Consider the following 16,640-nt stretch of genomic DNA (forward strand, 5'->3'; position numbering starts at 1 on the left):
TTAAGAGTAAAGAGTCCAGCATATTGAGGCTTTACATCATAAGGCAGCAGCAAATGCACATACATTTCAAAAAGATGTTGAGGTCAATATTCAGTAATACAGCGAACAGAAAATGTATCCAGCTGAAGTTATCCAGATAAATTGTCCCAGATATTCAGGGGAGCCCTGCTGAAAGATGGATGAAGTCCTAGATGGACGGATAAACATTTATGTGGCTAACTTTAGGACTGCTCTCCAGCACAACCACACTTAGCAGGATAAGTTATCAGCTAACTTAACTCTGCCCCAGAATGTCCCCCATAAATCTCCAACTTAGCCAGCTAACCTTTATCCAGCTAAACAGTTAGCCGGATAAGTCAGAAGCATTCAGAGTGGCAGGAAATTTAAAACCTACAGTTTGTCCAGCTAAGTCTTGAACTTAAGCTGGCGAAACCATTTCAATATTTAACTCCTTATGTCCATTTGGGAACTAGGCTCCAACATACCTAAAAGGAATGTTTTAAAATTGGTAAAAGCTACACGTGTGTTATTCACCGAACAGATTGTAAAAAGAGGCCCTCACCCAGGAAGTGCTTCCATGTTTATGTTATTCAATGTTAACTTTGGGGTTACCCATACATGTTCCATGTGACATTTTGAATTTTATTTATTTCAAATTTATAAACTGCCTATCCAAAAACTGGCTCCAGGCAGAGACTTTTTTATTGGACAGGTGGTGTATACATTTAAATAAATAAACTACTTTTATTAAATGAATAGCAATCCATAAATATGGAAGTGGTTCTTCCTCTCTCTAAAATTACCAGGTTACACTAAAGACATTTTTAAAGCAGCAGCTGGAGAAACTGTACTGTAAAAATTAAACAGTTTATGCTGATCCCTGGTGCTACGATTTTTCTACGGTCATCCTTAAAGAAGCTGTTTAACCTAGCTGAAAACTTCTGGAGCTAGCATCTTTGGCATAGGCACACTATATGGCAGGATATACTATAAATGCAAATAAGAATGAATATGTCTATGTTATATGTAGATCTTCCCCTTGATGGTAATCAATCATTCATATCCATTTTAGGCATACATACCATACACACACATAGGATTTCATATGAGTTCTTTGAATGTTAAGGCTTCTCACATTTGTTCAGGATTCACAGGCACAAAAACTGCACATATGAAAGTCCTATAACCTTAAACAGATATCTTGGAACAACAATATAAAAATATTCACAAATATGCAAGACTATTACATTTATTCAGTGAGTCAGATAAAGTTACCCGGATAAGTTTAGCAGAATATTCAATAGCAATTATCAAGGTAAAAGTGCCACTGAATATACTTGGCTAAATTTACCCAGACAGAGTTATCCAAGTAACTTTGACAGTCACCGGGCTTTAGAATATTGGCAAAATAAAAGTAGGGTCAGCAGCATGCCATTCCCCCCTTCCTCCTAGACCCCAGGATACAAAAATGTAGCACAGGCTAATCAGCCCATCCCACCCCTCAAGGTAAATGAAGACAATATAGCTCAGTCCAAGCGCGCCCCCTCAACCCCGCAAAATATTTCAACAAAGGTGGCCAGAGCTGAACTGCACTGACTCTCCCATCCCCTATCTTAAAGGACATGTTGTGTTAAATCCCCCCCCCCCCCCCTGAAATCTCTAAAAGTGCCCTGCAAGCCTAGCGGAAAGAGGAGAGGCTCTTAGTATTCAGCCCAGTGGGAGGAGCTAAGTGCCAGTGTAGCTGATAGGTACCAGCACTTAGTATTCTGACAGTGAGGGGACTAATCACTACTCAGAACTCGCTACAGGGAAGGAGCCAATCCCTGTTCGGTACTCAGTTCTCAATGGGATTGGCTGATTTACTGACAAGAGTGCAGTGAATACATGATAGAGAGGTAACTTTATATAAATTCTTTCCTTATTTCTTTCTTTAGTATTACAATCCTATTTACTGTGATGCTACTTGTTTTTTGCTGATTTGTTTTACCATATATAGTAAACCAAGTATTTGCTTTAACAAATCTGTGTGTGTGTGTGTGTGTAATCAAGGCCCTCATTAGAATCACAGTTCCAGGGTCCTATTGTTTAGGACCTAACAGATTTATCGATTTTTCAGTCAGAAATCAGAGCACCAGGCAGAACCTGAGCAGCACTAATCAGCAAACCATCCTATAGATACAAATTGGCACAAGCCATTTGGACTGCCTGCTGAGCTGCTCAGGTTCTGCCCAGGCAACAGTTTATGATGCACGGATCTTTTAGGATCAAGCCATAAACATTTGAAGTATCAGACCTACAGTGGCCCCACTGAGTTGCTTCTTTTGTTATTATGAAGTGTTAAGTACTACAGTGCTATGCCTTGCGATACCAACATTCTGGTTAAATCTGTGCACACAAACAATATTCGATTGGTTTAACTGGTCTATTCGTGTCAGGACTTGTGTTGTATTCAACTCGGGACATTTTTAGATGAGTATTCTCTTAATATCATTTGTTTGGGAATTTCACTTAATTTTTGCCAATGAAAAATGAAAGGTGTGGTCCCATGATGTTGAAGTTGCATTTTGCAGTTTGTCAGCATTTTAATAAAAATTCAAAACATAAAAAAACTATTCACAAAAAAGTGGTTTTTAAAATAAAGTAAAGTGACCCTTCACCAAAATTTTCTGAGTTCGATTGATATACAAACTCTGTGAGTGTGGGTCCTACATTTAATGATATATTCATAGCTTTCTGATGTTGAATATGGCTATTTAAAATGATATAAAGAATAGACCAGTTAAACCAATCGAATATTGTTTGTATTGCCACTTGGAGGTTTTCTGGAATACATATTGTTTTTGGGCAGAGTTTATGGTTTAAATCTGTGCACATTCATAATGTATCCAAACAAATCATTTGTGCTTATTTTTTAGGTAATATGCTTTCTAATAATTCTGAACTAGAGGCATCACTTGATATACTGTAGGTTATACAAAGCTTTTGCCTGCAAGCGAGCTAAAAACAGATGTTAATGTTAGTATACTTAACTCCCTGTACCTGTGGAAAAGATAAGAACCGTGTTGTCCCACAGTCCTTGCATTTTCAGAGCTGCAGTAACATTCCCCACAGCTTCGTCCAAGACAGAAACCATCCGAGCAAAGGTGCGTCTTTTCTCATCTTGGATGAATCTATATGGTTCTTTGTATTCCTCAGGGACTTGGAGAGGGGAATGAACAGACTGGTAAGCCAGGTAAAGAAAGAGAGGCTGCGAAAAAATAACAGGAAAATAGGATTTTAAAAAGGGAGCAGACAATGCTTGCAAGAGAAAAAAAAGCAGGCCCACGATAATCAAATTACAAACAGAGAGGTCAATGTTCAATGTCATTTATCCATGGAAATTTTCTGCAAATTGCCCCCAATCAATTTTGGAGAATACGTGGAGATTCATAGGGCAAGTAATTTCAGCTGGATTGAAGGGATCCTTTTAGGGTAGGGTTGGAACATAATGCATGCAGACTAGATTTTACAATCCATGCACGTTGTTTTCCAGCAAAATATCTATCTGCGGAAGAAGTAGGTGTAAAGTCCAATGGTTCTTTGTATCCCTGAGCGATTTTAATAGCAGAACTGCATACGTGATGCCTCTTTGCAAATGAAATGCATGGTTCATAGGTATAAAGGACCAGCAAACTCTACACCTAGGTGAGATGTTGGAAAACTGACTCCACAGTGATTATCTCATTTCCATTTCTATACTAATAAGTTATCATGGGAACAAAATTCAAAGTCTACAATTTAGCAAATGATGGCAACAGTAATTTCATGAAGGTTAATATTCAAAGGCATTTAAACGGATAAGTCAAAAGTTAGCCAGATAAATGCCAGCTTTTGAATAATCGGTGCCATTTATTTTATTTATTTACGGGTTTTTTATATACCGAGGCACGTTTGCAAAACATCACCTCGGTTCACAATGTAACATAACTGAGCAACAGGCTTTACAATAATAACGTTTTTTAACAGGGAGGGGGTAAACATGGACAGGAGTAGATGATATGAGAATTATATACATATATACATGTTAGTTTTTACAAGGGCGTTCATCAATGTAATCAGGGTAATTAGCAGGGGAAAGAAATAAGGGAGGGGAGGGGGAGAATATTCACAGTGGGTGGGAGGAGGGGAGAGTAAGTAGGAAGGGCAAGCGTCAGTCGGGAGGTCATGTCGCATCTTTGGAAGGAGTCAATTCGTTAGTCCGGGTACGCTAGTTTGAACAGCCATGTTTTAAGATTGTGCTTGAATTTTTTGTGGCAAGGTTCCTGGCGTAGTTGAGAAGGCATTTTATTCCAGTGGGTAGTGCCTGTAATGATGAATGATCGCTCTCTGAAGGTGGTGTGTTTCATGAGCTTAGGAGAGGGAGTCTGAAGTTTGGCCTGGTGATGCGTTCTTGTGGGTCTGGTCGGAGTGTGAAGCAGGAGATGTTCTGGGAACCATTGCATGTCATGGTTATGAATGGCTTTGTGTATGAGCGTGAGTACTTTATATACTATCCTGGAGGTTACAGGAAGCCAGTGTAGTGATTGGAGGACGGGAGTGATGTGTTCATGACGGTGAGTATTGGTAAGGATGCGTGCAGCAGCATTTTGTAATAACTGTAGTGGTTGTAGAGTACTTTTTGGTAAGCCTAGGAGAATAGCGTTGCAATAATCAATTTTGGATAGGATCATAGCTTGCAGTACTGTGCGGAAGTCAGAGGAATGAAGAAGAGGTTTGATTCTCTTCAAGGTGTGGAGTTTGAAGAATCCGCTTTTTATGGTGGCCGAAATGAATTTTTTGAGTCATTATTAAGATAAAATGATCCAGATAAATGGAGGCATTTCGGGGGCATTCTGGTGCTGAGTTGAGATAACCAATATTTGGAGTTAGCCAAATGGGTTAGTCATCTATCTCTAGATGTGTGCTCGAGGATGGTTACAGTTATCCGGGAATGTGTTCCTAGATTAATTTAACTGCCTATATTAAAAAATATATACCGTATATAGCCACTAAACAGCATTACATTAATTATCCAGCCACGCAAGCCTCTTGGCTCGATCCCCCACCTCCCATGCCAGGGAAATCTAGATTGACCCTGCCAGCTAGTTACCCTTCCCCCAAAATTAAGTTTGGGGGAAGACCCAAGAAGTTTCCCACCCCCTGCTCCTCCCATAAGATGAATAAATACAGTAATTACTGGCCTGATGCAAGAGGGCATTCTCTCCACGTTACTCCTACCCGGACTTCCCCTAACCCCTTTGCAAGACCAGGAGCTCAAAACCTTCACCCTGCTACCAGCACTGCGGTCAAAGCAATGCTCTGACAGCAATGCTGGCTTTTAAAATGACCCTCTATACATAGAGAACAAGATGGCAGATAAAGACCATACCATCCAGTCTGTCCAGTGACATCCATAAAGCACAGTGAAATAAAAAAAAATGGAAGCATAACTAAGTAAAGATTGGATCCAAAAGGATATTATCAGTCTCCAGAAATAAATAGTGATGATGGCAAGGAACTGATAAACAAATTGGATAATTATGCAGTTGAAAACTGGCTAAAACGCTTTGATTTCTGCTTTTCTCAAATAGCTAACATTAAATGAAGCCGGCTGGAATAGGGTTAAATGTGAAAGCACATTAAAAGTTCTAAGAACACTGTAACATGTCAGATATTGCATTACTTCCAAAACAAATCAAACCTGCTTTCTAAGTTACGAACTTGATGCGGTGCTCCAATCCCTTCCAGTTCTCCGTTTATGGGAGCTAGATATAGCTGACATATACTCTATGACAGATAATGAGAGGTCCAACCAGAGCCTGTGTTACTCACTGTCTTTATTATTCAAAGAATCTCAATTTCTGCGAGGTGAACTTTCTTTTCAAACTTTATATTTAATTAGAGTTTATAATATGCAGCACAGTTAACAGCCTATAGCAAAAAGAAACAGCAAAGAAGGCTTGAGCGCTCCTTCGCAGGTAAAGGCCATGGGAGTCAGGCAGCATCTATCTTGCCCCTGCTAGGTGAACTTTGTAGATGCTCCTCTTACTCTTCATTGGAAGACCAGAAAACCAAATTTTGCAATATTATTTTTGTTCCAGATACCCTGGGCCCAATACTGAAAGTGCATTCAGCGCTCGCTAGCCGGTTAAGTAAGACTTATCCGGCTATCCAGCAGGCCGCTAAAAATCAGCAGCCACTAGATAGCTGGATAAGTCACTTAGGGGGTCATTCTCTAAAGGGATCGCACGCGAAAAGTCCCTTTTCGCTTGCAATACCTAAATCAGGGCGGGCTCTGGGCGGCGTCGGCACCAACGCCTTAAAGACATCGCTGATGGCGAAAAGTAAGGGCCCTTATCGCCGCCAGTTTCGTGCCGAATAACTACACCTTTTATGGTGTAGTTATTCGGTGCGAAAGCCAGCAGCCAGCACACCGCAGTGGTGCAGCGGCTGCCGGCTTTCGCAGGCCCGCCCCCGTTATCGCAGACCTTAGAGAATCCAGGCCTTATCTGGCTATCTTTTAGCCAGTCAATTTGATCGGGCAGTGGGTGGATCAGGGTGGTGCTACTAATCCAGTTAACTTAACCAGATAAGTAGTGATATTCGCTCTTATCCAGTTAAATTAACTGGATAAGTTAACCCAGCCATAGAGCTGAACTAACTTAGCCTGATATAACTTATCCGGCTAAGAAGCGAGATATACATGGATATTCAGTGGCTAAGTTACTTAATCGGCCAGCGCTCGGTATCGAGCCCACTGAGTAATAATCTGATCTACTTACTAATAACTCAAGATTCTATTTCAATAAAGTTTGCATGAAGGATAGAGAAAACATGCAGAACAGCAATACTAAGTGAAAATGCAACCCATATTTGGTTTACAAGTATTGATAAAAGTAATTGTATGATACAGTGACAATCTTGATGGATATTATAATGAAGCAGTCCTCCCTCCTTTCTTTCCTTCAAAATATATAAAATTGGTCAGAAAAAATAATTAATGTGAAGTAGAAAGGACTATACCTTTTGAGGTTGGTGTTTACTTATTAGGTCAATGGCCCTTTCAGTAAATATATTAGCTGAGTAGATGTTGCTAAAGCCAGTTGCTACTTCTTCTCCATCTCGAAAGTCCAAAGCACATCGTGTTACATTCAATGTCTTAATCAAACAACATCGCTGATGAGTATAATAATCTTCAGAGCCAAGAAGATAGCCTATGACCGGAAGGGAAAAGCAATCAAGAGGTAGATATTCAAAAGCCATTTACATGGATAACTCACAAGTTATCTGTCTAAATGGCAAATATATCTTCCAAACAACACCATCTATTCACAAAATAATGGACTGTGTAATAACTCACAAAACAAATTTTATCAAAAAAAAAAATATCATCAAAACAAAAATTTTTAACAAAAAAATTGTTTGGTGGAATCAGATGGTAGTTTCATATCAGGTTGTATTTTCTATAATCATTAACTGCCATCCACCCTCCAATTTTTTAAGGATTTTTTAAGCAAATTAAAAATGGCAATATGAACAAAAAACAAGTTTTAATCTTTGTAGCCTCAAATGATGACTAATGTTCTTTTTATATACAATGAGTATTAATAAATGTTCATGGCTGTTATCTGTAGTTAACATTATGATAGCTGGCAGATAATAAATCGGTTAAAATATCTTCCTGCCCTCCCAATGTGGCCGCATTTCAAATGTAGTCGTTCATGAGGAGATGTTGATCAAATAATATGCCAGTGAATCAAAGTTGAACCAAGTATTCCAAAAATGTTATATGGATTCAAGCTCACTAGTCATACACCGAACAGCTTCTTATAATGACGTCCATTTTTTTTTAAAAACCCATGTGACCAGGAAGGAGTCTACCACATGAAAAAGCATAACTAACCAATCAAAATAAATGTGGAAGACCAATCAAAATCACATGCTAACATCAAAGGAATGATGTGCACACTATATATGGTATAAATGTAAAATGAATCACAATAATTGAGAAATGCTTGTAAATCACCTCCACGTACAGATAATGACAGCCTTTACAAGAAGGGTCCGCCTTGGTTTATTATACATATATAGTATATGACATTCATTTGATGTGCGATTTTCATTGATCTCGTACATTCATTTTGGATTGGTTATTTATGCTTTTTCATCTGATAGGCTCCTTCCTGGTCACATGGGTTTTTAAAAAATGGATGTCATTCTAAGAAGCCATTCGGTGTATGATTAGTGAGCTTGAAGCCATTTAACATTTTTGGAATACTTGATTCATCAGCATATCGTTATTTGAGCGACATCCCCTAAAAAAGGACTATGGGCTAGATTCCTCAAACTATCACATGCGATAGTAAAAGGGGTGTATTTTATGATAATAACCCATTTATTGCAATGTGTGCTATCTTAGCGCTTCGCATATGTATTACTGCAAAGTGTGCTAACCTTTGCGGTAATACCACAATTACTGCATTTCCTACCTGCAACCACTGGAGGGAGGGAGAGGGAGCTAGGTTGAGAGGAAATTTTACAAATCTCATCGTTGTGTGAGTTTCCTCACTCCAAAGGACATCAAATGTTCACAAGAGTGTACTGTTCTGTTTGTACATCTCACTCTGCATGTCAAAGTGGCCCCTAAGCCCTACACTACTACCTAAACCTCACCTCGAGTTACTAGGTGGGCCTCCTATAGTAGCATAAATAACTGCTTACTATGGTGTCACCCCCAGAGGCAGTCTCTCTCTCTCCCCTCCCACATCTCAGGGCCCTCCCCCAATCCTCAATCCTGCTCCCAACTCCTCTCCTTTTAAAAATTAAAAGATATCCAGCTAAGTAGTGCTGTCATAAAGAATAAAAACCAAAAAAATAAAGGAGCCAGCAGGCCAATCCCCTCCCTCCCCCAAAAATATCTTATAAAAGGTCCGTTGAGCCGTACTCGCTTCACCCCTCAAAACCTTTAAATGCTGGAGAGACCCCCCCTGTCCCAGCGTTTTAAAAATTCAAAATATCAGCCTGCCCCCTCCCTTCCCCTCCCACCCACTTGCATGAATTATAAACAGCATGGCGCTCCCCACTTTCCCCCGACCATCTCCATCCCTCCGATAACTTATCTTCTACTGCCGGGGGCAAAGTACCATCTGCCCCACTCCCAGCGCTGCTCTGTGAGAGCCGGGAGCTAGAGGCAGCGCTGGAAGCATAATCTTAATGTAAGCTGCCCCACTAGCTACTGTAAGTGCCAATGAGGAAGCTACAATAGGAGCTTCAGGCACTGGTGAGAAATGGAATCAAGTTCTTCTGGCATGCATGCTCCAAACCCTGAACTAGGTAGGAAATCGCTTTCAATTTACAGCGCTATATACGCTTTTTGAAGGTTGGATGGCGCTGTAATCAAATGCCTTCACCCGCATACTTTAGTTATCAGTGCTAAACACGCACAGGACGCATTTCAACAATTTTTTTTTTACTTTAGGCGCCAGTGAGGTTGAAATGCGTATCGAACCTTTCTGAGAATAAATAGATACGTTACCAAAATAAGTGTCAAACCCTCTGCGTGTGGGGAGGCAAGCCTTTGTGTACATCCCCAGATGCCACTTCCCCACCATGTGAGTCACGTAGCCGGTCTCCTTCAGCAGCTCCGGCAGCAGCTTCTCCTCCAGTGGAACACAGCTGGGCTGACAAGGCCAGATGATTTCATGCTGCAGACCTGTGCGGATCTTGGGAATGGGAAACTAATTCAGATACCAGCCAGAGAACGAAAGCATCGTGAGAACCCATCACACACATTAATACCGAACGAAGCTGCAACCTTTCATGTTCTTGAAAATTCGCAAAAAATGTTGCAACACCATCAAGTGGTCATAGTATGGGTTGTACTGTGATTTTCCGCGTAATCAGAATGGGCATATCACCCTCAGAATACAAAATAAATGGCCAAGTGCATTTTTTTTTTTTAAACCTATAAAAACATATTCAGAGCCACTTTCAAAGTCATTTACATAGTTAAACAGCAATTTAACCGGGCGAACAGCGCTACTATCCTCTGCCCTGCTGAAAGTAATTGTGGGCTTTCATCGGCCCAAGTACTTTTAGTTCAGTTAAAAAGAGGGATCCCCAGAGGGACGTAGGGTGTTTAGGTCAGGGGAAGAAAACAGTGCACATACGGATATCCAAATTTCAAGTGGAAGGACATCACCTTCAGTATATCCAAAGCTTGCTGGCCCCGTCAGACAGGAGATTTCAATACAATTCTCCTGTGCCACAGGCCCGGCCCATGTATTTTAATATTTAAACACAATTAATGTTTTCATATAATGTGGAGCACTGTTGCATCGGAACGCCAGCAATATCAATCCTAAGTTTCACACTTTTAAAATTCTGTTCACATGTATACAATTTATAGTCCACCAAAGGCCTCCCCAGGAGGTTCTTCAAGTAACCTTTATGTTATTGCAAGCTTTGGTCTAAAAAGTAAATTTTCGATGGGGCGCCTAACTACAAAAGTGTACATGGATCTCTAAGCCTGCATAAAATCAGCTTATTTTCAAACATAAGCAACCTGCATACACTATGCTGGAATATCGGGTTGATCTGCAACTAAACGCAGATCTAGGACCATAACATGGGTGCTTTTTTGTAAATAAAATGTACACATGTAGAAACAAGAGACACATGACGGCAGAAAAAGACCATAGGACCTATCCACTCTGACCATCCATCCAATTAATTTAGCATTATAATTCTCATTCCCTCCTTAGAGATCCCTCTATTTAGCCCATGCTTTCTAGAATTCAGATACTGTTTGCGTCTCCACCACCTCCACTGGGAGGCTGTCCCATGCACCCACCGCTCTCTTTGTAAAGAAATATTTGCTAAGATTACTCCTGAATCTACCCCCCTTTCACCCTCATTCTAGAGCAGTGATTCTCAATAGGTGTGTCAGGACACACGGGGGTGTCCCTAGACCCTGGGAGGTGTGTCGCAGGGCTGGCAGGAGGCAGCTATCTCCTCATCAACCTGGGTGGGAGTCGACTGACTTCTTTATTGGACCTGACAGGAGGCTGCTCTTGCTTCCTTCTCCTCTTTTTGGCACAGTGGGAGGCTGGTTTCTCCTTCACCCAGATCAGTGTGGCACTACCAACGCCTGCTCTTCTGGGCCTGATAGGGCATCAACTTTACCTTCCCCCTGCTGGGCCTGGAAGTCATGCTGCCCAAGCTCTTTTCACCCTGTGATGCTGGGCAGGGGAAGCAGAAGAGAGAGGGAGTGTGGGGATTGCTGTACAGGAAGGGGTGGGAAAGAGGGCAGGAGAGTCAAGCAGGGGAGAGAGGGAGTACAGAGAAGAGGATGAGTTGGGAATGCTGGGCAGGGATGTGAGTGTGAGAGGATGATTGAACAGAAATAATTGGGAGAACTGAGGGACAGAGCCATGGAGGGGGAGTGACAGATTGCAAGAGCCATAATATGTCAGTTTTGAGAATGAGGATTTTTATTCCTGTCTTTGTATTTTGCCTAGTATAGGAGGAAATATATTTCTGTTTCTAGTTCTCCAGCTTTGCATTGCATGTACAGTTTCCATCCCAGTTCCACATGTGTAATGTGGTCATTTATTCTGTGTTTGGTGAAGGTCGGTTCTGTGTGTTACCAAGGTGAGATATTTTACTAGCGTGTTGGCATTTCTATCAGTCTTATTTGTTGTGTTTTCTCAACAAGATATGCATTGGTGGTGCACTGCTGCCTTTTCATGGGTAGGGTTATTGCTGTTTGTCTTAGTGCTTGTCCTTGGACTTAGTGCTATGGTATGGCAGGTTTGCTACACATGTGCTGAGTGGGATTTTTTTCCCAAGTTTTGTATTATTTTACAATGCACCTGGTAGTAGAGGGAATCAGATTATCTTTTTTTGTATGGTGAGTTGTACAGGGAAGTGTCCTAGTTCTGTTGTGCACCCATTGTTGGGTGTCAAGGAGTTCCTGTGGATGCAGCACATGTGTTTACAATAGCCCTGAGAAGGTCATGAGTTCAGTGTGTCACATATGTGAGCATCATCTGTCAGGCGTGTCCTGACAGACTAAAGGTTGAGAACCACTGGGTTAGACATAAACGGCTAACTAAGATAGCGCCACTGAATATACACTGCTCGTTAGCCAGATATGTTTCTCTGCTAACTAGCCAAACCACACTGCCGGTGAAAATGGACCTACTGGTGTTTATCCAATAAATATTTAATAGCACAATTTAAACCAGTGGTTCTCAACCTTTTTTTGGCCAGGACACACCTGACAGATGGTTCTCACATGTGTGACACACTGAACATGTGACCATCACGGGGCTAAGTGTAAACATGCAGTCTGCATCCACAGGAATCCCCTCAACCCCCAGCAATGAGTGCAGAGCAGATCTAGGGCATTACCCTGTGCAACTCGCCATACAAAAAAAGATATTCTGGTTCTGATGACATCTCAGTAAAAGCAAAACAAACTCCCTTTACTACCAGACACAACAGCCTTCCTTATGAAAAGACAGTAATTTACCACTAATGCATATCCTATTGAGAAAACACAACAAATAAGATTGATACAAATGTCTACATGCTAGTTAAATACCTCACCTCGGTCACACACCCTTCACCAAGTACAGAAAAACCACAAATTATAAATATGAAGACAGAAACTGGAATGGACAACCAAAAAAGCCACTCTGCATGCAGTGTGAACCTGGAGAAATGGAAAGAGAAATATAGCACCTAACAGACTCTCAGGATTTGCAATAATGCATACAAACTAACCCGCACAACGTTAGACCTGTATTATGGAACACACTAAAACAGATGTACCTACAAATGTCGGTAAAAAAAAAAACACCTTTAAATAAATAAAAAAGTAACAATCCTATCTAAGAAATACAACTAAACACTAATACATTTCCTATTGGGAAAACAGAATAAGCCAAGCTGCTATAGAGCCCCACACAGAAATAATTCTAAAGCTATACAAAAAATGTTACAAAACAGCTGCTGAACAGAATAATATCCAACAATTAAAAACTCATAAAAATGATTAAAACATGTCCAAATATCAATAAAATATTTCAAAACAGCAGACATCGCATAATACCCAATAATTAAAATGGCAGTCAATCAAGAAAAAATAAATTTAAAAAGCCACCTTTACTTACCCTCTCCAGCAACTCTCCTACTCCTTTTCCTTCCAGGCCAATAGCACTCACCAGAAGCAGTAAGGGCTGCTGAAGCTCTGTCCTCAGTCCTCTTCCTTAGCGCCCACAACCAGTCACTCACACACACACACACACACACCCTCAATTAAACCCCATAACCAGTCTCTCTCTCACATACGCACACTAGTCATCTTCCTAACCAGTCTCTCTCTCAATCACACTCATGCTCTCTTATATACAAGCTCTCAATCACACACAAACGCTCTCGCACCCATGCACACACCAGCTCTCACCCAGGCACCAAGTCACACCCTCAGAAACACAAGCTCTCGCCCAGGCATTGATTCACACCATCAGACACACAGGCTCTCGCCCAGGCACTCATTCACACCCTCAGACACACAGGCTCTCACCCAGGCACTCATTCACACAAGCTCTCACCAAGGCACTCATTCACACCCACAAACACTCACAAGCTCTCACCAAGGCACTCATTCACAACCCCACACACACACACAAGCTCTCACCAAGGCACTCATTCACAACCCCACACACACACACAAACTCTCACCAAGGCACTCATTCACACCCACACACTCTCACCAAGGCACTCATTCACACCCACACAAACACACACACACACAAACTCTCACCAAGGCACTCATTCACACCCACACAAACACACACACACAAACTCTCACCAAGGCACTCATTCACACCCACACACAAACTCTCACACACACAAACTCTTCTTCCTTCACTGCAGGGATGGGCTCCAATTCTGCCGCGGCTTTATTCCGGCAGCCTTCTTTTTTCGCTGCCACGGGGATAGGCTCTCGTGGTGGCCTCAGTCGGAGTTGGGTTTTCCTCTTCGCCGCCACGGGGATGGGCTCCCGTGGCGGCCTTGCTTCGACTGCCATGCCTCCCATCCCACCCCCGGGTTATGCAATGTCTGTCTCACTGGCCAATCAAAGGCTTCCTCCCTTCTTCCTACACCCACTGCCCGGTAGAAGGGAGGAGGCATCCAATTGGCCTGCACAGGGGCAGGCAGAATGAAGGAGGCTTTCCATTGGGCAGTGGGGGTAGGGCGAAAATATACTTCCAATTGGCCCACAGGGGCTGGAAAAAGGGAGAAGGAAAGTACAATGGGGCAATGGGACTCCATGAGCTGTGACACACCTGCTGGTGTTTGGCGACACACTGGTGTGTTGAGGCACACCGGTTGAGAAGCGCTGGTCTAACCAATATATAAAGATTCATCTAACACTGAGCAGAGATTCAGAACGATATTGATCATAAATCAAATAGTGAAGACCATCAAAAATTGTAAGATGCTAAATCACACTCATAACAAGAATGCCAAACTGCCTTATGTAGGCTGTGTCTGTATAATTATTTGTTAGGATAATTATTGGTCTGTAGAATATTATCATTTTTTTTAAGTCTTTTAATTTTTTTAGAAAGTCTTTTTGATGTAAATAAAACACACTTAGGTTGAGCACGAACAAAGGTCCTCAATGGCTGTACTGTCACTTGAATGTGCTGGCTACTATCAACTGATAGTGATTTTTTTTAGGGTGCCATATACTAGCTTCTCAATTAGCTTCTTGTGACCATGGGCAAGTCACTTTTCCCTCCATTACCTCAGATACAAAATTAGATTATAAGCCCTCTGGGGAGAGGGAAATACCTACACTACCTGAATGTAATCCTCTTGAAGTGCAGAAAAGTAGAATATAAAAATCTAACCAAGTATTCAATATCGATAGACCCTGCTGCCTTTAAAGATCAAGAAGTTACACGTTTAAAAATAAAACATAAATAGCTGGTTTATTTTAAGAATCTTAAATAAATGAGTTATGTGGACTCTAGTTTATAGCACTATTGGCTCTATATTCACCTGTTGCAGGTGAGTTCTTAAAGATCTGCCCATAATCAACATGTCTGCTGAGGCATCAGTCACATGGCGTTGCCCTTACTGCACACATGACATTAGTGTCAAAGCAGAACAGAATTTAGTTAAAAAGCAGTCTATTTTGAATATAATACGTTTTGGCTTCTCCTGCTTCCTTTGTACCACCTCTGACTAAAAAATATGTATGTACACAGGAGTTACCATTTCTCACCTCGACCTATGCAGGTTGTCAGATAGCTGGCGGAAACGAGCGGCGGGGGCGTTGCTGCTCCGGGAGGAAGGCAACGCCAGAGAACTCTCCGCATGGCTCCCGACTCGCGCTTACCTGGTACCGGCCGGTCATCAGCTGGCTCCGGGACGGTGTGCACAGGGGCTGCGTGTAGTAGTTATCCAGGCGGACCCCCTGGGCTGAGAGCCGATCCAGATTGGGGGTCCGAATCTCAGAGCCGTGAAACCCCACGTCGTTCCACCCCAAGTCGTCGGCCAGGATGAAGACGATGTGGGGCGACGGAGCAGCGGGCTGCGGGCAGGCGGGGGGCAGCGCCAGGTAATAACACAAGCAGGAGAGGAAACGGGACAGGGGCCGCAGTCCCGCTCTGCCTGCTGCTGTCATTTTTGTCCCCTACTCAGAGAACCAGGAAGTGCGTGCAACATTAAACAAACAAAAAAAAAATCAACCACTGAAAACTGTCAGGAGCAACTAACTCATCAGTTGGCAAAGTGTCTCCTGATTTGTCCTTCTTAGGGATTCGATACATCGGTGCAGCAACTTATACAGAGCAATCCCGGGACAGGGCGGGGCTAAACGCTGCTATGGAAACACACAAAGAACAGGCTTCTGAGCCTATCACACACTCCCACACAGGTCTGGCTCACACTTGCGCAAAATCGAACCAAATTTGACAGTGTATTCCAATACCGAAATAAGGGCTCAGCCTCAGTGTCTGGCTGCGCGTCTGTCTCATACATTAGGGCAATAACAACTCCAAGTCTCTAGAGGCTTTTAGCGTTTTTGTTTTGTTGTGGCGCTGTTTCAAATAATTATCAGATTAAGTTGAGCTATGAGTAGGGGGAAGAAGAAACTCATCTCCCCTCCTCGAACTAACGGGCCGATACAGTAAAGTGTGCTCCGGCAGAACACAAGCCCCCATTTGGACGCGCGTGTTTGACGCGCTATTTTAACCCCTTATACAGTAAGGGGTAATAGCGTGTCGAAAACACGCGGTCAACCCCCCCGAAACTAATAGTGCCCACAACATGCAAATGCATGTTGATGGGCCTATTAGACATTCCCGCGTGATCCAAAGGCAAGCGTTAATTTCAACCGGCACCGGGGAAGTGTACAGAAAAGCAGAAAAAACTGCTTTTCAGTATACCCTCCAACTTAATATCATAGCGATATTAAGTCGGAGGCCCCAAAAGTAAAAAAAAATTTTAAATCTGTCCACGGCCCACGGATTGGAAGACAGACGCTCAATTTTGCTGGCATCCGTTTTCCAAACCCATGGCTATCAGCGCGCTCGAGAACC

At 42.2% G+C, this 16,640-nt stretch overlaps 1 protein-coding gene across 1 annotated transcript in view; it reads right to left on the bottom strand.

Annotated features, from left to right (window-relative positions):
• Positions 1-15,905, bottom strand: part of ARSB (arylsulfatase B) — a 174,539-nt gene extending 158,634 nt beyond the window's left edge. Inside the window, exons 1-4 of the mRNA XM_029575492.1 lie at positions 15,437-15,905; positions 9,554-9,740; positions 7,042-7,232; positions 3,040-3,247 (exon numbers count right to left, since the gene is read on the bottom strand). Coding sequence (XP_029431352.1) covers positions 3,040-3,247; positions 7,042-7,232; positions 9,554-9,740; positions 15,437-15,724 — 874 coding nt within the window. The 5' untranslated portion in view covers positions 15,725-15,905. The remainder of the gene's footprint in view (positions 1-3,039; positions 3,248-7,041; positions 7,233-9,553; positions 9,741-15,436) is intronic.
• Between the last annotated feature and the right edge of the window lie 735 nt (positions 15,906-16,640).

The sequence above is a fragment of the Rhinatrema bivittatum genome, chromosome 1 (assembly GCF_901001135.1).
Source record: "Rhinatrema bivittatum chromosome 1, aRhiBiv1.1, whole genome shotgun sequence".
NCBI classification, from domain to species: domain Eukaryota; kingdom Metazoa; phylum Chordata; class Amphibia; order Gymnophiona; family Rhinatrematidae; genus Rhinatrema; species Rhinatrema bivittatum.